Source organism: Schistocerca serialis, chromosome 10, assembly GCF_023864345.2.
Source record: "Schistocerca serialis cubense isolate TAMUIC-IGC-003099 chromosome 10, iqSchSeri2.2, whole genome shotgun sequence".
Taxonomy (NCBI): Eukaryota; Metazoa; Arthropoda; class Insecta; order Orthoptera; family Acrididae; genus Schistocerca; species Schistocerca serialis.
The window spans coordinates 186,567,920-186,594,225 of NC_064647.1; the positions used below are offsets into that span (position 1 = coordinate 186,567,920).

General features: G+C 40.1%; 1 protein-coding gene across 1 annotated transcript in view; it reads left to right on the forward strand.

Moving 5' to 3' along the window:
* LOC126424798 (uncharacterized) overlaps nucleotides 1–25,664 on the forward strand; it is a 106,153-nt gene extending 80,489 nt beyond the window's left edge. Inside the window, exons 6-7 of the mRNA XM_050087585.1 lie at nucleotides 2,784–2,969; nucleotides 22,963–25,664. Coding sequence (XP_049943542.1) covers nucleotides 2,784–2,969; nucleotides 22,963–24,903 — 2,127 coding nt within the window. The 3' untranslated portion in view covers nucleotides 24,904–25,664. The remainder of the gene's footprint in view (nucleotides 1–2,783; nucleotides 2,970–22,962) is intronic.
* Nucleotides 25,665–26,306: the final 642 nt, after the last annotated feature.

Consider the following 26,306-nt stretch of genomic DNA (forward strand, 5'->3'; position numbering starts at 1 on the left):
CGTCACACCTGCCACTTATTTGAGATTATATTTCATGTTTATGTTTTGTCAAATGCGGATCAGCATTGGCATAAAATTCTATGTATGTTGTTTTAGCTGGTCAATTGTTGTCTCACAGCTGACCGTAAAGGCTCTAGTCCTAATGTGACCATCTCTTAGAGGCACACTGAAGGCCACTGTGCTTCTGTCTGCTGTAGCAGGACCCACAACTGGTGCATGTAAACTGTTCTGTTATGACGTACTTAATTACTACTGGTGCAGTGTGGAAGTGGTGTTGTCTTGTATTTATTCACATGCTGTGTATTAACATAGCTCCTTTGCTGCTCATTTCCTCAATGCATGGTAGCATTTGATGTAACTGAATACTCAGACTCAGTGTAAGAGTTTTGTCTCTGTATATAAGAATTTTGCACTGTAGTAAAAGGACGTAGTTTGATTCCTGCAGTGCAGTTGGAAGTTTAATTTTACTACATCACAGTGTTAATTCACTGGCATAGGCTGTCACGTGCTGGGGCTGTAGGGCTCCCGGAAGAGATATACACTCTTGAGGGCAGCTTTCAGTTATTGTCTTAACTGATTTGCCTCGGAATGACATTCTTGCCATCTTACCTCTACAGCTATATTTGTTAGATAATCCTGTAGTGTATCCTGTAAATGGAGGAACAGAGATTCCCAACACAGATTGTAAGATTCCCCTGAAACATCCACCATGATTCCAGCTATGTATTTAGATGCTGACATACAACCCAGTTTGTCCGCATCATTGATTCCTTTCTTTTTATTAAATTCCGTGTGCTCCTACTTCTGAAGTGTTAGAACTCCACCAACTCTCAGATGAATGCAGACACTCAAATCCCAGTCTGTAGGATTTTATCTAACAACTTTGTCTTTGCAGTTCCCATTTCCTCTACTCATTGGTCAGAATCACCATAATGCCCACTGAGTGGGTTAGCACAGTGGTTAGCACACTGGACTCACATTTGGGAGCACGACACTTCAAATCTGCAACCAGCCATCCTGATTTAGGTTTTCTGCTATTTCTCTAAACTGTTTAAGGCAAGTGCCAGGATGGCTCCTTCGAAAGGACGCAACCGCTTTCCTTCTCCATTGTTCCCTAATCTGGGATTGTGCTCCATCTTTAATGACTTCATTGTTGGCAGGAAGTTCAACACTGATCTCTTCCCTCTTCCTCATAACCCTCTGGTGCCCTCAATCCTTTCTGTTCTGCTGGAAAGCAGTCCGAGATAGGACAAATTTAAATTACTTTCCATGTTTCGGGACTGCATACCCTGATGTGCTGTTGCCATTTCACCATTGTATTTAAAGTGATTCACCAGCTAAGAATCAATACAATTATATATTATATAAATATAAATTTGAAGAAAATACTGCATTTTTGTGGTGTGATCTACTTATGTCTGTCATCTTTTGTTGTCCAGACAGTTGTTGAAAATGTTAAACAGTAGTTTTCTCTCTTCAGAAAATGAGAGAGAAAATTAATTAGTTCTCACATAGATACACTTGAGCTCTTCATCTCAAGAAACGTACAAAAAATGATAAACTAATAGAACCATATATGCCGTGTAAAATCTGATTCAATATTTGTAATGATTTGTCATTTTTCTCATTTGCCTCTTCATCTCTGATGTATATTTCAGTAATATATGTTCACGGAGTCCTGAAGCATACATATGCTTTGGACAGCTTTGGCAAGGCAGCATCTAAAAATGAGGCTGAGATAGTGTAGCTTTGTGTGGTGGGGTTATGTGCTTGATAAATGACTGAAATTATTGTTTGGATATAGTTTTGTCGTCTCGCCTCTCTGAATGCCCCTCACGTGCTTCTTCCTACATCCAGCACGAGTGATGGTCTGGGAATAAAGTTGCAGGGCTTGTACTCAGGAGGAGAGAGATCAGAATTCCTGTCCGGATATGCAGATTGATTTCCCTTAGCAGCTTAGTATGAATGCTGGGATGGTCCCTAAATAGTTTCCTTTCCAACCATTATGAAAGTCAACACTGTAGTTTTTATTGCAGAATTTGATGTCTTCTGTCAAACTGCCAGGCTATTGCATATTGTGCAGATCACTTTCATGGGTGTCTCATCTCAAGTTACACATGTCACTCTGTGGAATGTGTATTGGACCAGTATTCTTGCATATTTAGCTCTTCTATAAGTCTGGGAGTTTTTTCAATACAAGTATCTGCTACCATTTTTTGAATTGTTGCTGACAATCTCACACCTGTGCTCATGCGTGGTTAATGTTGTTACACTTTTTTTTTACCTGAAAGGTTTAAGGCACATTGCTCATCTAATAAGCTGTTTAAAATAATTTTTGCACAATACTCCTACTAGCTTAATTTTGCACTCCTGGCCTTCATTCCATGAGCAATAAGGTGCCAGTTTCTTTCACTGAATATTTATTTCTTCTCTGGAATTTGAGAGTTCCATATAGCAGCACAATGTTCAGAGGTTGACAGACTGGTCAGCACTTTGGGTGCATTATCCTGTTCAGTTTCATGAATAGAATGTGGCTAATAGTTTATGATCTCCTCAATCTTCACTTCTGTTTTATCATTGGCTGACAGCCTGCTACATCCACCAAAGTACATCCTATCGGAATCTGCCCCACACGTAGTTCTGAGGCATTTGTTTTTACTAAAATGCAAAATTTCCATCACTGTCATTACTTTCCTTCTGTTTGCTGCTAAATTTTGAAGAATACAAGTGATCTCAGTGGAAATCTTTCTGTAGTGCTATATGTGTTATGTTTGTGTTAACAGGAGCTTCAAGTTGTTGGGCTTCCACCACCCAAGACATGGGACAACGCAGGAAATTCTAGCTGTGCTTCATCAGGCAGCTCTGACGTCTTTGATCCAGAAATCCCGAGAAGAGATTACTGGACGTGTCTGCAGTGCAGCAACGTGAACAACAGACCTGCATTCCGATACTGCGAGAAATGTTACAAGGTAATGGATCGAAGTTGCTCATTAAAAGTGCATAGGAGGAAAATAAGTAAAAGAAAAAGGGACAAAATAGAATTAAAATAGGAATCTGTATTTTACTACAGTCAAACAGAGTAAGGAAATTTAAAAGCAATATCGCTGACAGAAAGAAATTCACACAAAATAATAAAAAATAATTAAAAGGTGATTTTTGTATCCACTTTGATTAGAGAACACAGCAGGTGTTTTTGTAAATTACCATATTTACCTGATTATAAGACGAGGTTTCTTCCCAGACTCATCATTCGAAAAATATGGGGTGATCTTTTCACAGATTAAGCAACTGCTGATGAGGTCAACATTTTTACATTGTTTAATATATTAGGACAGAAGTTGTCTTACATTTACATCTGAAGCTTTCACACTGTTAAGCTTTCTTACAAATTTATATTGAACAGTCCCATTGGGTGGGGCTTAATGAACACTGCTTGCGTTTTAGGCTCGAGATTTGCCGATACGCCAAAGCGCTAGATACATTATCAACCTTGCTTGAACAGTCTTGTAGCATTTGACTCACAGCACTAGGGCAAGGGACATGCATGAAATTATGAACTAGTGACTGCAACAATTTAATGCTGTACTTAAAAAATGACAATTTTGTGAAACCTCAGAGAAAACGACATTAAATTCTATCAACTTAAAAATTTCTGTTTTGCAGTAAAGGTTCTCATAGATTTGTAGATACCACACTTGTACTCAGGAGGACGTCGTTATCAGGAGAAAGAAAACTTGCATTCTACGGATCAGAGCATGGAATGTCAGATCCCTTAATTGGGCAGGTAGGTTAGAAAATTTAAAAAGGGAAATGGGTAGGTTAAAGTTAGATATAGTGGGAATTAGTGAAGTTTGGTGGCAGGAGGAACAAGACTTCTGGTCAGGTGAATACAGAGTTATAAATACAAAACCAAATAGGGGTAAGAGTAGGTTTAATAATGAATAAAAAATAAGTGTGCGGGTCAGCTATTATGAACAACATAGTGAACGCATTATTGTTGCCAAGATAGACACGAAGCCCACGCCTACCACAGTAGTAAAAGTTTATATGCCAACTAGCTCCACAGATGACGAAGAGATTGAAGAATTGTATGATGAGATAAAAGAAATTATTCAGATGATGAAGAGAGACGAAAATTTAATAGCCATGGAGGGGAAATAGAATTCGATAGTAGGAAAAGGAAGAGGAGGAAACGTAGTAGGTGAATATGGAATGGGGCTAAGGAATAAAAGAGGAAGCTGCCTGGTAGAATTTTGCACAGAACATAACTTAATCATAGCTAACACTTTAAGAATCATGAAAGAAGGTTGAATACGTGGAAGAGGCCTGGAAACACTGGAAGGTTTCAGCTAGATTATATAATGCTAAGACAGAGATTTAGGACCCATGTTTTAAATTGTAAGACATTTCCAGGTGCAGATGTTGCAATGCCACTATCCGAATGTGCTGTAATAGTTTTAGACCACGTGGCATCGGACGTCTGGAAAGCGGCTATCGCGTGTAATAAGCCTGAATAGCTTTGCTATGTAGTTCAGACTACTACACGGAATTACTGAATAAATATTGGCGATGGCGTACAAGAAATCGAATGTTAAATGAATTCTGATTTTCATTAACAAAAGTAACCTCTTTGAAGTGACTGAACAGAATGCACTAACTGGTATACGTTAATCACGCCTAGCAGGCGAACAACATTGACGTAACACTATATACACACACATATGATAAACACTTGAACTTGCTGTAAGTTAGATTGATCTACACCAATTGTCAGTAATGATTTTAATGTTACTGAATTTGCATTGTACTGAAGGTACAATGAGTACTGTGGTGGCAATAAATTCTTTAATTGAATAATCAGTGAACACTATAGAACTGATGGTCACTAGAGATGTTAAAAAACATTACTTTAGAATCATTTTGTTCTAATGAAACTGAATGGGTTTTTACGTTGATAATATACTGAAAAGCCACCACATTAATGTGGCACAATACCTGGTGTCTTCTGTCAGTTGTAAAATCCGGCGTTTGTTGGAAATTTTCGGCATTAACTCCAATTATATCCTCTTGTTGCATTAATACACTGATACATAATATAGCCTTTTTACTGGTATTGCTACACACACACACACACAGTGATGGATTTGGGATAATAATGAACTATTTTCTGTAAATAATTGATGACACTCATGGAATGCACTTTGAATCACAAACTTATTATTTCACTCAGACATTACACTGTAGAGAACTTGACTTGATAAATACATAAACTGGTTCACTACGGATAAATGTACTTGTTATGGTGGCGGTATAAAATGCACCATTTGTGAAAACACTGTCATACGATAACTACTAGTTCGTTGCTTGTGCTGGCGTGAGCTCATCAGTGGATCTCATATGGTAGTAAGATCACATTGCAACATTAGCTGCAGACACTGGTCATTTCATACCTTGCTGCTGGTCGCTGCAGTCCGTCGTAAATTACACAGACTTCCACAAGGCATGCCATGTGCTTTTTGAGCGGGAACAGCAACTATATTGCTCACAAGCCGTCTCTGTCCATTTGACTTGCTGACACACCATAAATCCAGTTCGTGTTTGTTGTAAGCTCACTTTTAACTGTCTATAAGCAACGTTACCGTACCGTACTAAAACCGTCACTTTTGCGCCGCGTGATCTCGGTTCTGCATCTGAACAGTTCCAGAAACATCTCTCTCTACTGCCAAATTCACGCGCCAACCTGCATTGTCCGCGTTCTCGGGGATTTCTCTCACATTTAAACATTAATTTACACTATGCCATGTTCTCTGTTTACAAATGGACATACCATAACATTACCATATTCAATTACAGTCATTTTATATTAGTTTAATATATATATATATATTAAACTAATTTTAAATTAATATTTTTACTATACGTAATAATATTATCCTAGTTTAATGCTTCTTTATTTTGTCGTCCGAGCGCAGCACTATTCATATACTGTCTTACTCATAGCGCTATTTCATTTGACTGCCGCCAGGCGGAAGCACCTGTGCTTTTGTTTGCGCAGCTATCCAACAGATGGCATGAGCGTTCACTTATTCAACTGCTGCGCCTTGGCTATGCTTAGTTGTGGCATTATGTACGCCCCTCTATTTCATCCCGGGTTGTTTATACAAGGTCAGGATGAAATACCATCCTGCCTCCTGTCATGTTTACTATTGTTTGAAACCATTACTTAAATGTGCTAAATTATTTTGAATTCCTCTTGGAAAGACAGACATGTTACATGACACACATAATAATACTATGATTATAATGGTGATTAAGAACTAATAAACAACATGATAATTTTCAGTTCAGTTTGCCTATTCTAATTTAAATCACACAGTAACATGTTAATTCCTTCATTAAATACAGTCTTACATTACACATATATTTTTTAGTTTCTGCCATACCACCACAGTATCAAAACGTGCCCTATTATTATAGTCTTTACAAAATTTTAGTAATACCTACTACAATTATATACAATAGTGGTTTCCTCTACTTTTAGAGTCTCTTTCTTTATTTTTGAACTTTTTACTCTTGTATTTTCTTTCTATACAGCTTTGAGTCCTCTATGTTCCATACACCATAGTTTTTTCTTTGACTTAGGAAAGATTAGACAGTATGCATTGGTATGAGGTATGTCAGCCACCTCAAAGGGCCCTTGTATACCTGAAAAAACTTTGAAATTTCTGAAGTAATTTCTTTGGATTTCTCGTGGGATTTGACCAACATTAGGTCTCCTACTTCTACGTTAGTTAACTTTCCTTTCCCATTATGTCTTTTCTTCCTCCGTAACATTCGTTTTACCACGCGTTCTTTAACTAGCCCTTTATTTTCTTCTAAAGTCATCTCCTTTCTTGAAGGGAAGTTAATATTCTCTTCAACTATGTTAGCCTCTTTTATTCCCATCTTTATTTCATTTGGGGTAAATCCTGTACTTTCATGCCCCAGGTTATTTAAAACATTTTCAATGTCAGGTACGTACTTTTCCCAACTACTATGTTTGTCATGGCAGAATGCCCTACAGAGTCTATCTATCTCTTTCATATAGTGTTCGGCCAGATTGCTTGCTGCATGGTACGCTGCTATATATCTTAATTCTACTCCTTGCTCTTGCATACTCGTTTTCCATTTCTTTGAAATGAATTGAGACCCATTATCTGACAGTATAACATTTGGTTGGCCTATCTTTACAAAATAGTCCTTAATCATTTTGTCACACACTGCTTTTCCTGTAGCTTTTCTCAGAGGATATAATTTTACAAATTTTGAAAATACGTCTACTGCTACTAAAATGTAACAAAAACCTCCTATAGTCTTAGGTAATGGACCATAGAAATCCAAAGCCACAATTTCTAAGGTATCTTTGGGTAAAATGGATTGCATTGGACCCCTACTCTTCTGATTTGTTACCTTCACCTTCTGGCAGAGGTCACACGTCTTCAATCTTGCATGGATCCTCCTTGCCATATTGTTAAAATATACTGATTTTGTCAATTTCTCCAAACATTTCTTTGTTCCACAATGCCCATAACTTAAATGTATGCGATCAACTAATGCTACTACATGTTCCTCCGGCCAGCATACTCTCCACACATCTGACATTTCCTCTCTCCTTCTGAACAATAGTCCATCAAATACACAATAATATTTTTGCATCTTATCATTACCCCTCTTTCTAAGCTCAGTTTTCACTAATACTAAAAATGGATCCTTATTCTGTTCCCTTCTTAAATTCTTACATATACTGTTGATTTCTTTCTGATTTTTCATCCCTTTTATGTAGTAAATTCTCTTGTAACCCTCTTCTTCTAACACTCCTTCTTCTGGTCTCATTCCTATAGGTAGCCTGGACAAAGCATCTGATACTACGTTCTGTTCACCTTTTATATACTTTATTTCAATGTCAAACTGCTGTAAATACAACACCCATCGTGTCAATCTGGTATTTACTACCTTACATTTACTAAGAAATGTCAATGCCTGATGGTCAGTATATACTATTACTTTATGTCCCCACAAAAGTTATAAAATTTTTTAAATGCCCAAATTATTGTTAGAGCTTCTTTTTCTGAAATGGTATAGTTACGTTCACATTTACTCAATGTCCTGCTTGCAAATGCTTTCCTCATGCCCCTCCAAACTGACTACTTGGAATAAGTGTGCACCTAATCCATATCCACTGCTGTCCGTTTCTGAGCAAAAGGGCAGACTTAAGTCTGGATGACTTAAAATACTATCATCACTAAGTTTCTCTTTCAGATGTTCAAATGCCTCCTGACTCTCTTTTGACCAATCAAAAGCTTTACTTTTCTTTAGTAACTCATTGAGTGCTGGACTATTAAATGCCTGGACTGACACATATTTTCTGTAGAAACCACACAATCCTAGAAAAGCTTTCAAATTCATCCTACACTTGGGCACAGGGAATTCCTTTCTCGCTTTAATCTTCTCTGGATCTTTCTTAATTCCTTGACTACTAATTATGTAACCTACAAACATAATCTCACTTTTCACAAATTCAGATTTCTTCAATCGTAATGTCATTCCTCCTTTATGCAATGCGTGAAACACCTCTCTCAATATAGTACAATGTTCCTTCCAACTTTTGGTAGCTATGAGTATATCGTCCACATACACTGTAATTTTGCTACTCAACTCCTTTCCTAATACTTTGTCTAGAGCCCGTATAAATATGGATACTGAAATATTCAGACCAAATGTTACCACGCAATATTGGTAACATTTTCCTCCAAATAAGAAAGCCGTATATTTTCTATGCTCCTTTGCCAGGCCTATTTGCCAATATCCCTCTGTTAAATCGAGACTACTTAATTATTTAATCCCATTAAAATTTTGTATTATATCATCTAAACTGTCTGGTTTGTCACATTCTCTTTCTATTATTGAATTTAACTTCCTGGCATCCAGTACTACTCTAATTCCACCATCCTTTTTCTGTACACACATAATCGGGTTATTATAATTGCTATTACTTCTTTCTATTACTCTGTCTTTCCATCCTGTCCAATTTAGCAGCTACTGCCTTCCTCTTTGCTATAGCTATATCAAATGATCTTCTATAAAATGGTTCATGAGGTTTAATATTTAACCTACATTCAAAATCGATTACTCACTCTTCCTGGTTCCTCAGAAAACACCTATTCGTTTTCAACTAATAGATTATACAGCTCCTCCTTTTGTTGTTCATCAATGCTGTCCACTTCACTTACCTTCTGATGGAACAACCTATTCTTGTCTAACCATAGATTCTCACTTTCACCAACATTTCCTTCCTCCCATTCTTCACAACATTCCACTACTGACCCTTCCACTATTTTGAGACAACCTAATGGTTCCTTCTCATCTACCATGTGTCCTGCAAAATTCACTGTATATTCTGTACCCAAATATTTAAACAGCATCAGCCCTTGGTCACAATTAATTATTACTTGATTTTCCATCATCCAATCTGAACCTATAATCATATTTATGCTTAACTTAGGAATAAGTAAAGACACACTTTCCATATTACCATTTTGAAATACAAATACACTTGTTTCTTCACAGGTTTACTTAACTTCCCTGTGGCACCTGCTATCTTGAGTCCAGCCACAGACTTTTCTGGAATCTCATATTTACTACTAATATGTTTCCACAAGGACTCAGAAATACAAGTTATCTCACTATCTGCATCTAATAATGCATATTCACTTACATCATACAACTGTACACTTATTAAGGGTTGGCCTAACCTAATTGATGACTCATCTTCCTCTTCTTGTAGCAAATCCTGTTCAGTAGCCTCATTAGTCCAATCTGCTGACATTCCTTGCACTAACTTATCACTATACTTATCTGGCGGTTCCTTTTCCCTCTCTCTCTCTCTCTCTCTCTCTCTCTCTCTCTCTCTCTCTGGGATATTTTTCTGTTTGTCTCTCCTACTGTGTTTTGACTCGTTTCTATTGAGGAATTTTCATTATCACCTATCACACTTTCATCCTCTTGGCTCAGATCCCTATAATTGCCTCTTTTGACAAGGCAAACTTGTGTTTCCCTTTCAGCATGGGGGAGGGGGAGATACTCTTTTTCACTTAGTTCTGCTCTTTGGGTACCATATAACCTCTCATATTCTTGACTAGGTTCACCTACTATCACCATATCACATTTACCATTAAATACTTGCCCCTCTACACTAATGATTTCATTACCCATGCCTACCAAGCTGTTACCTTCCTGGCCACCCTTTGAATTATTTCCTTTGAAACACTCTCCTAGCAAATTATGCTCCATCTGTGTACTCACACTACACAGTTCAATGTTATCAGTAGGAGCACCTCTCTCCATTACCTCATCATCACTATCGTCACTACTAGTTTCCTCATCACTATGATCACTGGTACTACTTATTGATTCCTCCTCTGCCTCACTACATATTTCGGGAATATCTTCAATATTCTCCTCTATTTCAATTCTATCCCTTCCTTCAACTTTCTCATATCTACTACGAGGATCCTCTCCTAGCTTTCTCTTGTACTCTATTAATCCTGTACCTAACTCACATAAGTCATTTACCCATTGATCATTTCCTTCCTCACCACTAGTATTATTGGGAGACTTACTCTCAATAACTACACTTCCTACTTCTTTTCCAGTACTACCATTGATAATCTTTCCTATATTTCTGCAAGTACCAACCTTTTCCCTTTTGGGTATCCCTTCTTTAACATTAGTTATGCTATTATGTTCATTTGCTGGCAAGGTATCATCTATGTCTCCTTGATAGGCTTTCCTTAGCTTGTAATACGTATCTAGTTCCTTTTTTCTACAAAATCCAGCTAAACCTTGTACCCATTTTAATTTAGAGTCCCACTGTCTCTACCCCATTGCTTCATATCTTTCTCACACCAAGCATGGTATTCATTCTGTTCACTCTTATTGCAATAATTTACTTTCTGTCTATTATATTGCCTATTATTATTTTAATTCTTATTTTGGTGATAATGTTGGTTCCTATTATACTGTTGTTGGGGCCTACCCCCATATTCCGCTCCAGTTCGGCCCTCTACTGTGGCAGTTCTTCATTTTCCGACTGGTATTGAAGTCTACCATTGTAGTTACCTCTACCACCAAAACCTCTTCCACCTCTTTTACCTCTATTAGTCCTCATTGCTCTCACTCCATATTCCTGCCTCTGTTCATTCCTGTTATTATTACCATTATTATGGTAATTACTATAATTGTGTCTGTTCTGGTTATTATAGTTGGACTTGTTTTATTACTACTTGCCAAGCTAATGTACCCTTGTACATTCCAAGGTAACTTCCTATGCAACACATGTAGCAAGTGCTCCTCTGTTACCAAACCCCTTACATTATCTACTTTTCGACACAAGTCCTCACAATATTCTCTCATGGTCTTGTTGCCACCTAGTTTAAATGGTGCAGCATCCAAGAATTCCTGGTACACTTCACTCTGTTTACTTTTGGACCAAAATTCCTCTTCAAATTTACTCAAAAACTCTTCTAAAGTTTCACAATCCTCTGCGGCCCTACTTGCCCAATTCCTAGCATCACCGATCATCTTAGTTTCTGCTATCATTATTCTATTTTTCTCAGGGAGTTCCCTGGGAATCAGAGTCTTACAAGCTTTCATAAAAGTTACAGGATATATTTTGCCTTTCAGGTCAAATTTTTCCAATTCGGCACCTATATGGTTATGACATGCCCCTCCAAATGAATACATGATAGCTGACTTCTTCGCATTTTCCAAACTCTCAATCCTTTCAGCAACTTCTGAAGTTACTGTAATTAGCCCTCCTACCTCATTCACTTTCAATTCAGAAATTTGTTGATGCACATGGTTAGCTAAGACTTTATTTTTACCATCTACATCTTGCTTTATTACTGCTACTGCATTAACAATGTTGCTATACACAGCCTCTTCAACTGCTTGCATTTTGGTTTCAGTGCTTGACTGAACATGAATAATCTTGGTTTCCAATTCAGAAACAGATTCCTGTATTTCGATTTTCATTTCCTGAGCTACTATCTCATGAGTTTCTTTAATATGTTTGACTTCAAGGTTTACTAATTCTACACTCTTTTCAACTGCTCTAACACGTCCTTCATAGGTGTTTAGCCTCTCCCCCATTACTTTCAATGATGCCTCCATATTTCTATTTACAGTGTCTATTTTTTTGCCTAGTGAGCCTATTCTTTCATTCACTTCCCCTTTTATTTCATTCATATCCTCTTTCAGCAAACCTATATTTTCATTTACTTCCTCTTTCAACAAACCTATATTTCCGTTTATTGTGCTTATGTTTCCATTCATTGTTTGCAACATGCCTACCAACATACTTAAATCTTAAGTGGGTTCCACTACGTGTTCCACTTTTATTTTTCATACATGTACTGGGTATGCAATTGCTCCTTCTAAATTACTTTGGTCACTATCTGTGACTTCCTGTTTTATAGTTTCGATCTTTACATTCACTGTTTTTTGTAAGTTCTCTTCAGCCACACTACTCTTTGCACAACTATCGAACACGTTCTGGTGTACTCTCAAATACTGTGCCATCTCTGGTTCACATGTGTTATCTTCCCCACTGTTACTATTCGGACTTCCACAATCTTGCTCTACTTTGTCCATGTCACTTCATAATTTTTGCTTGTGCGCCATCTTGGAATTTCATAAAAATTTAGAGATCGTATTACTTAAAATACACCCAATTTTAACTGCAAAGTTCAGGACACTAATTTAATATTAATGCCCCTTTCGCCTACGGTCGCCACGTGTCGGTCAAATACCACAAAAAAATTGGCTACTGTGACGAGTCCTGTCACGGCAAAGCCATATGCAATGCCACTATCCGAATGTACTGTAATATTTTTAGACCATGCAGCATCGGACATCTGGAAAACGGCTATTGCATGTAATAAGCCTGAATAGCTTTGCTATGTAGTTCAGACTACTACACGGAATTACTGAATAAATATTGGTGATGGCATACAAGAAATCGAATGTTAAATGAATTCTGATTTTCATTAACAAAAATAACCTCTTTGAAGTGACTGAACAGAATGCACTAACCGGTGTACATTAATCACGCCTAGCAGGCAAACATCATTTACGTAACACAATATACACACACATCACTAGGAAGGTGTCCCTTCCCAGGTTTTGGCTAGTGGGAAAGATGACATCTGCCAGTGGCTGAAGTGCCCAAAAGCAGCTGGTCATAGGGTTTCGCGATCATCCTCAGTCCTGGAGACTGAATCAGTGAAGCCCTCCCGGCCAGAGAAACCCAAGGATCAGCGAGAGAAATCCAGAAAGACGACCACCAAGACCAAGGGAATTGCAGTGGCACCCACACCACCGTTATCTACAAGCTCTGCATCTGAGGATTACGTGAAGATTCTGGGATCCGCTGAGGACCTAGATCTCGCCAGAGCCTCAGAATCAATGGATATAGCCTGTTCAGGAAAGAAGTTGGTGGTAGCAGGTGACCTGAGGCGTAGACTGCCTCATTGACACTTCATGCCTTCCCAGTTTCACAATCACATCATCCACTAGTGGTGGCAATTTTTTCCACCACCTGGCTGAGCTACGGCAACTGTTAAGCTTTACACCTGCTTTCTGTATTGCCCTCCAGAAAACATGGTTCCCAGCAATGTGAACCTCTGCCCTTCACGGTTACAGGGGATATTACGAAAACCGTAATGAATGTAATAATGCGTCAAGTGGAGTTTGCATTTATGTCGTAAACTCGGTATGTAGTGAACCTGTGCCCCTTCAAACTCCTCTTGAAGCTGTGGCTGTCCGGATATGGACAATGCTGGAAATAACTGTGTGCAATGTATATCTCCCTCCAGATGGTGCAGTACCCCTGAACATATTGGGTGCACTGATCGATCAACTCCCTACATCTTTCCTATATTTGGGAGATTTTAACGCCCATAACCCCTTGTGGAGTAGCACCATGCTTGTTTGCCACAGCAGAGCTGTCGAAAATTTACTGTGTTTCGGTGTGTTGGAAGAGATCCCGAGAGTCGTGTACCTGTGATAATAGTATCAGAGGTACATCAAGTACTACCCTCTCCTGTGAATCCTGTCTCCTTTGCAGAAAGTACATGATCTGTCAATACTCATCCACGTGACTGTGAGTGATGTGTCAATTTTAAATCTAGGCGTCCTGTGGATGGGAACCAGGGAGGAATTGGGATGTTGTACCAATCCCTCTAACTAACATGTTTGAGGTGCTGTATCTCACTGTAATTTAAGCTGAAGCAGTGGGACTCACTTCACTTCTTTTGGGATGTTAAAGGGTAGGGGCCTGTTAATCGTTGGCAGTTCAAACGTCATATGTACACCGAATGATGATATCCCTTAGGGAAATGACAGCAGGGGACAGAAAAGGACACAAGGTGCTCTCATTGTGTATGCCTGGAGCCTCATTCAACTTGTTGAAGAGGCTGCTCTAGCAGCCATTGAGGAACAGGGTGCAAGCAACTGCAGATTGTGCAACATCTTGGAATAAATTATGCCTGTTGTCTCTGCTCTGAGGTCATACTTCACACATTCTAGTGACTGACAGAGAAGATTGGGAAGACCAGCCATGTGTATGGAGTCTCGACAAAGCTCACAATTTTCAGCACTGCCCCCAAAACTCATTGTGTGCCTTTGGTTCTGAGTCGAATGGAAGGACTGAACCAGAGACTTTGAAGGTTCTGTGACAAACTAAGCTGTGACTTCCTGGACTTGCGCCATAGGGTTGAGAACTGTAGGGTCCCCCCTAAATAGGTCAGTTTTGCACCACGTGTCAGAGGCTGCTACTCAGCTAGCTGACTGTGTGTAGGGTGCACACAAGGGTTTGTTTTAGATTAGACGACTCTCCATTCAGTCCAGATAATGATAGCTGTAGGAAACCCAGAAGTATCAGTGGAAGATCGAAATAAATGCCTCCCGCAGGTGAGAGTATTAAAATCCTAATGGTAAACTGCTGAAGTGTTCGCAGCAAAGTGTCAGGGTTTGAAGTGCACATGAAAAGGAGTGGAGCTCACGTAAGACTGGGTACAGAAAGCTGGTTGAAATGTGAAATTGAAAGCAGTGAGATTTTTGGGGAAATTTAAGTGTAAATCAAAAGGCTAGGCAAATGGGGTGGTGTATTTGTCGCAGTAGAGAAGAACTCAAATCCACCAAGATAGAAATTGAAGCTTCATGTGAGATTGTTTGGGCAAGACTCTGTACCAGGAATGGGCATAAAATGATGATTGGATCCTTCTATTACCCACCACACTAATCTCCTGATGTAACTGAAAAATTTAGAGAAAAATTCAGTTCACTTGTATGCAAGTTCCCCCGTCATACTGTAATCATTGGTGGAGACTGTAATCATCCAACAATTAATTGGGAAAAATTACTGTTTTGTTAGTGGAGGGCATGATAAGACATTCTGTGAAACATTACTAAATGCATTCTCAGAAAACTACCTAGAACAGATAGTTGCGAACTTCACTTACGATGAAAATACATTGGATCCAATGGCAACAATAGACCCTGTGCTCTTTGAGGATGGCCACCTCAAAACTGGTATCAATGACCATGACTCGATTGTGGCAACAATGATTGCCAAACTATAAAGGACAACTAATACCAGATTTACACTGATCAGCCAGACATTATGACCACTGACATACTATCGACATAAATCCACCCAGCTGATACCAGCATCACCTGGCGAGGAATTACTGCTAGTCACACGCTTGGTGCATGTAGAATTGGTGAGTGTGCTGTCTGTGTGTAGAATGGGGAAGTCACTTGATCTATCTGAGTTCAACCGTGGGCAGGTTGTGATGGCCCAGAGGCTCAGCACGAGAATTTTGGAAACTGCATGACTTGTCAAGTGTTTGAAAAGAGTTGTGGTGAGTGTATTCAACATGTGACGAAACCAAGGTGAAATCACATCTAGGCGTTGTGAGGTTTGGGGGGGGGGGGGGGGGTTACAGGTGTCAGACGTTGTAGGCTGGGCAGGCTGGTAAAACAGGAAAAGTGGTGAACTGTGGCAGAACTAACAACAGAATTTTAATGTTGGACTGAGTAAAGGTGTATCTGAACACACAGTACACCAAACATTCCTAAAAATGGGCCTCTGTATCCGAAGATGCATGCATGTGTGAATGTTAACACTGTGACATTGGCAACTAGGACTGAAATAGGCACATGACCATTGGTACTGGATGTTGGTGCAGTGGCAGAGTGTTGCATGGTCTGATGAGTGCCGATACCTTCTTCATCAAGCTGATGGAAGTGCGCGAATCCATCGTCTTCCAGGCAAACAACTCCTTGACACCTGCACCATGGGAAGGGAACAAGCTGTCAGCAGCTCAGTTATGCTCTGGGGAACATTCAGGTGGGTATCCGTCGGTTCACTGGAGCTCATGGAAGGCGCCATGATGGCCAAGGTGTGTAGTACGCTGGTTGCAGACCATTTACATACCTTCGTGACAGTTGCGTTTTCCGACGGCATTGTCATTTTTCAGCAAGATAATGCACTGCGTTACAAGGCCAGGAGTGTGGTGGAGTGGTTCAAAGAACATATTGGCAAGTTGTAATTGATATGCTGGCCCCCAAACTTGCCAGACCTGAACCCAGTCGAACACATCTGGGATGTGATTGAACATGACATCAGAACTCGTCGCTCCCCTCCTTGGAATTTACAGGAATTAGATGACTTGTGTGTGCAGATGTGATGCTAGCTCCATCCAGTGACATACCATACATTACTTCCATGTCATGACATGTCACTGCTGTTGTACATGCCAGAGGTGGACACACTGGCTATTAGGTGAGTGGTCATCATGTTGTGGTTGATCAGTGCATATTTTCAGTAAACTAAATAAAAAATCAGTAGTTTCACATCACAGTGAGGAACTTTAAACTTTCAGTGCAGGTCAGGTGCACATAGAGGAACTCTGGCTCATGTTTAAAAGAAAATTCGACAACACACTGGATATACAGGGTGACTATAATTAAAGTTAAACTTTCAAACTGTTGTAGAAGTAACACCACTGGTCAGAATTGTGTCAAATTGCAACAGAATATTATCGGAGAAGAGGGAAAACGTATGGCAGCAGAAAAATATAGTTACAAAATATAACAATAGATGGTGATGTAAGCACCATAATTTAATAGTCGTCAACTACAAATGACAGATGAACCGTACAACAATGCTTAAAGTGTACAGTTGATGTTAAACAAACTGTACTACTCAGTGTGTATGGATGTACAGGTGTGATACTGTTAGTCACGTAAGCCCATCCACTGCAGCAAGGTCATGTCACATTGGTTGGGAGAAATCGGTTTTTAATTGTCCTGTGGCCAAAAACAGCATAAAAAGCATCACGCGCTTTGGTTTTTAATTGTCTTGAAGCCACAAACTGCATAAAAAAGCATTAATAACATCAGTTTTTAATTGTCCTAAGGCCAAAAAACTGCATAAAAAGCATTTGTCAGAATCGCATACTGGTGCAAAACACGTTCAATACACTGTCCGTAGTTTTCTGCAACAAGTTTAAACCGAGAAACATGATGTTCCACAACTGATCGAAGTGTTTCCATGCGTGCCTTCAGTGCAGCTAAGTTTGCAATCAGAACACTGAACACGACATCTTTCAGGAATCCCCACAGCCAGAAGTCACACAGATTGAGACCAGGGGATTGGGATGGCCAGGCTATAGGGAAATAGCAGCTGATAATTCTAGCATTTCCAAAATGGCACTTCAGCAGCTGCTTAACTGGATTTGCAATGTGCAGAGGTGCGCCATCTTGCATAAAAATGATCCCATCCACACTGTTGGGGAGCTGGAAAGACGTGGTTGTGCAAAAGACAATCGTAGCGCTTACCAATGATAGTACTGATAACAGGACCAGAAGCACTTGCCTCTTCGAAAAAATGTGGCTCTATGATAAATGATGCCGTAAACCCACACCACACAGTGACCTTTTCAGGATGAAGTGGTACTGGTTGATTTGCATGAGCATTTTCCATTGCCCTCATTCGACAGTTCTGTGTATTGACATATCCTGTCAGATGGAAGTGGGCTTCGTCTGTCCACAAAATCTTCCATGGCCAATCATTGTCCACTTCCATGCGAGCAAAAAATCTTGCTGGCAGGTCAACAGGAAGCAACTCATGCACATGGGTAATTTTGAATGGATGGCAAAGAAGGATGTTTCATAGGATTTTATGCATCGTGCTCAGGGTTATGTCCAATGCTCAGGCAATTCTCCATGCACTACACGTTTGCACACCACCCCCACTCGTCTCCTCGTGCATTGCTGTTTTTCTCCCTCTATAAGGTTGCACACCAAAAGAACCTGTCTTTTTGAATTTCTGAATCATTTTCCCCAGACCCACACCAGTCATCGGACCAATGCCTCTTTTCAAACCCTTCAGTGTCTGGAACTACTGCAGTGCAACGTGTGCACAGTCATAATTCTTGTAATACAGCTTTACAAGCAGAGTGAGATCCTGCATTGAGACAGTCATGGCGAACATCGCAGTCGCGAAAGGAGGAAAAGCCGTGTACCCGGTGTGTTTATACCAACTTCAATGCGTCATGCGCGTGACAGGTGTTTTCATTTACGTATTCTGACACATACAGCACCATCTATTGTTCAATTTTCATGCTACTTTTTTTCTTCTGCCATATGTTTCCCCCATTCTTCGATAATATTCCTTTGCAATTTGACGTCATTCTGACAAGTGGTGTTATTTCTACAGCATTTTGAAAGTTATAACTTCAATTATAATCATCCTGTATATATACCCAGTAGAACAGTCCGTAATGGGAGGAAACCTCCATGGTATACATTCACTGTAAAGAAACCTGTAAAGAAAGAGGTGTAAAACAAAGCATAGGGCAATAGATATAAGCTGAATAAAATGTGTTTGGCTGTCGAGAGCAATGTGTGAGGCCTTCAATGACTACCATAACAGAATGTTGTCAAATGATCTTTCGCAGAAGTGAAAGACATTCGTGTCATATATAAAGGCTTTTAGTGGCACCAAAGTTAATGTCCAGTCCGTACCGAATGAGACAAGAACTGAAATTTGGGTAGTAAAGCAACTCCTCCAATTTAATCCCCACACCACTGGAAAGGTGAATGAAATAAGTATTAGTGTCAGGTGCATTGAGAAACAAATCAAATCTCTGGTGGCTTGATCCAATCCTTGTCAGATTCTGTACTGAATTTGTGATTGAATTAACCCTCCTTCTAATTATAATCTGTTGTAGATCCCTTGAACCAAAAACTATGCCCTGTTTTTGGAAGAAGGAAAAAAAAAAAAACACAGTTCACACCCATCTTCAAGAAGGTCAGTGGAAGTGATGGACAGAATTACCATCCAATATCCTTGACATTGATTTGTTGTACAGTCCTAGAACATATTTTGAGCTCAAACATAATGAGGTATCTTGAACACAATGACCTCCTCAATGCCAACCAATGTGGATTCCAAATCATTGATCATGTGAAGCCCAACTTGCACTTTTCTCACATGACATACTGAAATCTTAGGATCATGGCAGTCAAGTAGATACACTGTTTCTTGATTTCTGAAAAGCATTTAGCTCATTACCACACATATGCTTATTGTCAAAAGTGCTATCATATGGGGTATCAAGTGAAATTTATGACTGGGTGTGGGACATTTTTGTAGGGGGATGCAGGAGTCATTGTCAGACATAGAAGTAACCTTGGGTGTACCCCAGGGACATGTGTTGGGACTCTTGCTGTACATGTTGTATATTAGTGACCTTGCACACGATATTAATACAGTCATCAGACTTTTTGCAGATGATGCAGCTATCTGTAATGAAGTACTATGTGGAAGAAGTTGCATAAATAATCAGTCAGACTTTCATAAGATTTCAAAGTGGTACAAAGATTGGCGACTTTCTTTAAATGTTCAGAAATATAAAACTGTGCACTTCACATAATGAGAAAATCTAATATCGTGTGACTATAGTATTAATGAGTCACTGTTGGAATCGGCCAACCATACAAATACCTGAGTGTAACACTTTGTAGGGGTATCAAATGGAATGAGCACATAGGCTCAGTTGTGAGTAAAGCAGGTGATACTAGACTTTGGTTCATTAGTAAAATACTGGGGAAATGCAATTGGTGTACAAAGGAGATTGCTAACAAATCACTCATGTGAGCCATCCTAGAATATTGCTTAAGTGTATTGGACCTGTGCCAGATAGGACTAACAGGGGGCTCGAATGGATACAGAGAAGGGCAGTACAAATAGTAACAGGTTTCTTTAATCTGTGGGAGAGTGTCACAGAAATACTGAAAGAACTGAACTGGAAGACGCTTGAAGAGAGATGTAAATTGTCCCTAGAATACCAACAAAAACTTTTCAAGAACTGGATTCAGATGATTACTTCAGGAATATGCTAAAAACCCCTACATATTGCTCACACAGGGATCTTGAAGACAAATTACTGGTACAATGAGACGTGCCCTCTGCCTGCACCTCACGGTGGTTTGCAGAGTATAGATGTAGATGTAGATATCCATTCCGATGAAAAGTGACCTCGAGATGGGTTAACTCAACTGACAAATTCTCATGTTCTGAAATGATGTGGGCTCTGTGAACCAAGTTACGAAGTACCCCTTTATGCTGAGCTCCATGGTGACAAATATCATCCTGCAGATAAAAGTCAGTGAGAGTAGGCTTCCTATACAAAGCATGTCTTAATGTACCATCAACTTTCCCCCAACCAGCACATCTAGAAAGCGAAGGCAGCCGTTACTTTTCCATCTCCATCGTGAAACAAATATTTAGGTGGATTGATTTCAGGCATTCTAAAAGGTTGTTCATGTTCTCACTGCCATGACGCCAAACAGCAAAAGTATCGTCAACACATCTGAAAAAGTAATAATAAATTATAATTCAGTGTGCCAACTCCAAGGCACATTGCTGAAAGACCTCGATAAACAAATTTGCAATAATAGGTGATAGTTTGCTTCCCATCACAACTCCATTTGTCTGCTCATAGTACTGGTCATTGAATAAAAACTAAATGGAAGTTAACACCTGTTATGACAAATTTGTTTATGGGAGAGTTCAAGGAATATGCTGTGGAGTCAGTGGCATTGATACCTGCAATTTATCAGATATTTGGACAATACTTGTGTTTGACATCATGGCAGTGAGAATTTGAACAACTTCTTAGAACACCTGAATATTCATTTCACGATGGAGGTGGAAAAGAATGGCTACCTCCTCTTTCATGATGTGTTGGTCGGGAGGGAGGTTTATGGTATGTTAAGACATGTTGTGTGTAGGAAGCCTACTCACACTGAAATTTATCTGCAAGATTATAGCTGTCACCATACAGCTCAGCACTAATGGGTACTTCGTAACTTGGTTCACAGGACCCACATCATTTCAGACCCTGAGAGTTTGTCAGCTGAGTTAGCCCATCTTGAGGTCACCTTGCATCAGAATGTATATAGTGAAAGACAGATCAGATGTGCTTTGTGCTATCGACCAACAGTGCACCAGGTGGGTGATGATAATACCGAGTTAGTACCAAGGTGTAATGCCTTTCTGCCTTACGCAGAGAGCATTTCCAACAGGACTGGTCGTGTTTTATGAAAATAAGATGTGAAATGTGTTTCTCGACCACCACCTAAGATTAGGGTCCTTTTAGGTTCCATTAAAGATGACCTCAGTTTGCATGAGGTGAGTGCCTCTCATATTCCTTACAGTCGTGGCACGTCATATATTGGTCAGATTTTCAGGACTGTGGATGACTGGTCTTTTGATCATAACTAATCCTATGTGCCACACACACACACACACACACACACACACACACACACACACACACACACACACTCACTCACTCTTTCAACAGCCGTGCAATTCTGCTATTACAGGACATTGTCTTGGTGCCAGTCGTCCTATGGAATATAACAATACGGTGGTTCTAGCCTGCACTTCCAGCTAGTGCGGTGGAATTATTAAGCAAACAGTTAACATTAAATTATATATATAGAGATAGAGGTTTTTGCTTAAATTCTGCATGGAATTGTGTTCTCCCCCTTATCAAAAAACAATACTGCTGCTCCATGTTTTCACTTACATTCTGTATGGAATCCTGCTGTCTCCCATTTCAAAAAACAGAGGGACAGGTTTAAAGCTACCTAATCCCATGGTGGTTATTAATTTTCACTATTGACAACTTCTGACTTGTGAGTGGGCGGGGAGGGGGGGGGGGGGTGGCAGAGGTGTCACCTGTGCACGTTTGTGTGTTACCTTTCAGGAATTGCTCTGTACACTGAGGTTTTAAATTCCATTGCACAGCGCTTACTTGCTGCAATTTTACCTCGAAAATAACTGGGTGCGCACCTGTCAAATTATCGGCGGTTGTGATGATGTCACTTTGCTGCCTTCTTATAAGTTATTTTAATTTGAATTATTTACACAATTCATCCTTTCCATTACACAGTGTTGAGTTACATATGATAGATAACAAAATGGTTGGCCTTGTTTATTAATTTCTTACTTTTTGGAACAATTATTACTGCTTGTATAAATGCATTCACAACAAAAAATAGTCTTAAGCAGCTTAGTATGTGCTGTCATCCATCTTAAAACAGTCAACTAGTTCCTTTAAGTAGATGTATTCCAGTAGATGGCATTGTTGTAACGATTCATGCTCACACAAAAAACAGTAAAATAAAAAAAATTGAAGGTACTAATTTTTAAAGAGATGATATGTGATATGACTATATGGGGTTCCTTTTTAGAATTGTGATGTTTAAGTTGCTATAAAAAGACCTCAAAATCTGAAACAGCAAAAATTGTAAATCGACCAATTAATTTTCTCTTTATTCTAGGTGAGGCGGGACATGTACCAGCCGCGGGTGAAACCGAGGAAGAGAAGAAAGAGGAAGAGCTCAAAGGGAGTGGCCACTGCGAGGAATTCCATAGCTATGAAGGTAGTCAGTGAGAGGACTACAAGCACAAACAAATTTCAGCCCAACAGTACGATGTTCAGAGACACTTTTAAAAGCTGTGATGATTTGAAAACATCACCAATAGCTTTTAGTGGAGTAAAACTGGAATCGTGTTCCCAGGAGAACAGGGACAGCGGTGTAGCTTGCAGCCAGAGCAGTGGCGTGGCCTGTAGTCAGAGCACAGTTGCCTCTGCCCTGCCGGCAAGTGGCAAAGACAGTGACTCCAGCCTGAGTCCAGACTCTGGTGCCGATACTCGGGAATTCCATGGCATCAAGCTCTCCAGCACCAGAGCGCACAGTTTGAAAGTCAGCTCACTGGGACTTGACTTGAGACAAAGTGTTGATGTAGTCGATTTGTTAGCACGTGTCACACGTCGAGAAGCTTGTGTGATTGCCTCACAGTCAAATAATTTACATCAAGACAGCAGTCAAATTGACTCATCATCACAGACACCATGTCGAGATGTTCAAAGAGCTGTTCATGCTGTGCGGACTTTGTATAGAAGTGTGGATGAAGTTGATGCTGTGGAGCCTTACATGAATCAATGTGTTGATGAAGTTAACACTGTGAATCCTTCCATGAGTCAGGGTGTTGATGAAGTTGACACTGTGCATCCTTCGACTGTTCAGGGTGTTGATGAAGTCGACGCTGTGCATCCTTCCATGAGTCAGGGTGTTGACGAAGTCGACGCTGTGCATCCTTGCACGAGTCAGGGTGTTGACGAAGTCGACGCTGTGCATCCTTCCACGAGTCAGGGTGTTGACGAAGTAGACGCTGTGCATCCTTCCACGAGTCAGGGTGTTGATGAAGTCGACGCTGTGCATCCTTCCACGAGTCGGGGTGTCGGTGAAGTCGACGCTGTGCATCCTTCCACGAGTCGGGGTGTCGGTGAAGTCGACGCTGTGCATCCTTCCACGAGTCGGGGTGTCGGTGAAGTCGATGCTGAGCATCCTTCCACGAGTCACGGTGTCGGTGAAGTCGACGCTGAGCATCCTTCCACGAGTCAGGGTGTCGGTGAAGTCGACGCTGAGCATCCTTCCATGAGTCAGGGTGTCGGTGAAGTCGACGCTGAGCATCCTTCCACGAGTCAGGGTGTCGATGAAGTCGACGCTGAGCATCCTTCTACGAGTCAGGGTGTCGATGAAGTCGACGCTGAGCATCCTTCCACGAGTCAGGGTGTCGATGAAGTCGACGCTGAGCATCCTTCCACGAGTCAGGGTGTCGATGAAGTCGACGCTGAGCATCCTTCCACGAGTCAGGGTGTCGATGAAGTCGACGCTGTGCATCCTTCCACGAGTCAGGGTGTTGATGAAATTGACTCTGTGCGGCCTTCCGACAGTCAGGATGTTGATGAAATTGACTCTGTGCGACCTTCCATGAGTCAAAGTGTTAATGAAGTTGACTCTGCGTGCCCTTGCACAAGTTGGGGTGTTGATAAAGTTGATGCTGTTTGGTCTTCTGTGAGTCAGGGTGTTGATGAAGTGGACACTGGGCAGCAACACACAAGTCGGATTGTTGATGAGGTTGACTATGTGCAGCATTCCGGTAAGGGAAGTGTCTGTGAACTGCGCTCTGTGAAAACTCAGACTGATCTCTGCTTCATTTCAAAGAGTGACATTCCAAAAGAAAAGCCCATTGTTGATGTCGATAAATGTATGACGTGTTATTCAAGATCACTGGATGGAATTTTTGTGCATTCGAAATATGCACATATGTGCTGTTGCTATAAATGCACAGTGAGAGTGTGGAAAACTACAAAACGTTGTCCTCTATGTAATTGTAAAGTGATGAACGTGCTACGCTTGTTCAAAGGATGTTGAAAATGTGAGGTAAGATGTGTGTGTGTGTGTGTGTGTGTGTGTGTGTGTGTAAATTAAAATCCCATAAAGTGCAATGTTGCAGAATGCTAGACTTGTCGTACTAGTGAAACACAGTGCTAGTAGTATAGTGCTTTTGGCATTGCAACTCTCAAAGAGCTTTTTGTTAATTTTCTGTTACTGCCAGCTGAATACAGGTTCACATTCTTCTGTGCAGTCACTTTCAAATTAATGGATGTGTGTTTCTTTCTCCTATCTGGTGAAAAGTGGCTAGTAAAGGCACATTATTCTGGCCTATGTAGCAAATGATCGGACACCCACATAACAGTTTTTCAGATATGCATCTTTAAAATGTATGAAGCATAGAGCTCATGGCACATAAAAGATGCAGATTGATAATTTGGAAAATGTGTGTGTGTGTGTGTGTGTGTGTGTGTGTGTGTGTGTGTGTGTGTGTGTGTGTGTGTGTGTGTGTCTTAGTGGTGTGACCTTTTCTCTTGTGTAGACTTCGTGTTCTTCCCAAGAGTTCCCTTACATGCAATGAAATGAACGGAATGGTGCAATATAGAACAGCAATTTGTGCCCATTTAGCCTTCTTTTTGTATGACGTATGTGGTGTTTAAAAATTTATGCAAAGAACAGTGCAACAATATATCATATGTACTGTTGTAAGAATAATTTATTTTTGCTGTTGATGAGATCTCATTATGTAGTAAAATGTTGAATTTTTGATCTAATAAACTTGTTAACTTGTTTTTGTATAAGTGTTTCTCACTATCTGCTGGCTAATAGTTGACAGTCAATGGTTTTTAACACTGTATGGTAAACAGAGGAGTGAGTGTAATTGTGGAAATAGCTGTGACAGCCCTGATGCCAAACAGTATAAGTGCCATCAAAAAGTAAGTTTCATTGTTTTGAGAGAGAGAAAAAAGAGACCCAAGAAAGAACTGCAGCATCCTCTGGTTGTTAAGACATTTTGTTTGTTAGTGAAATCAGTGTTCCTTGAGCCTGTCTTGTTTCACGTGAGATTTCTGGACATGAATGGTGTTGTGAAACATATACCTTCTTCAGTAATTGAACAACAGCCTTTGTGAGGACTGTGTGGGACCCACAGCCTTGAGTCCCCTATGGAGAACTGATCTAGGCATGCTAAAAACAGCTCCACCACATATTTACTCCGGTGTGAAGCTTGTCATAGCAATTGACACCCTTGTGAAGAGAGTAGTATCTGTGTTTCGTACCATTTATCCTGATGTCATCCCCCCGCCCCCTTTCCCCCTCTGGATGTCATTTGTGTCACAAAGTGTTTACGAATTTACCTCTTGTGTACAAATTACCTCCATTATTCACAACACAATGTAACTGTTCACATTTTAACACAGACACCAGCCAATAGTAGCACACCA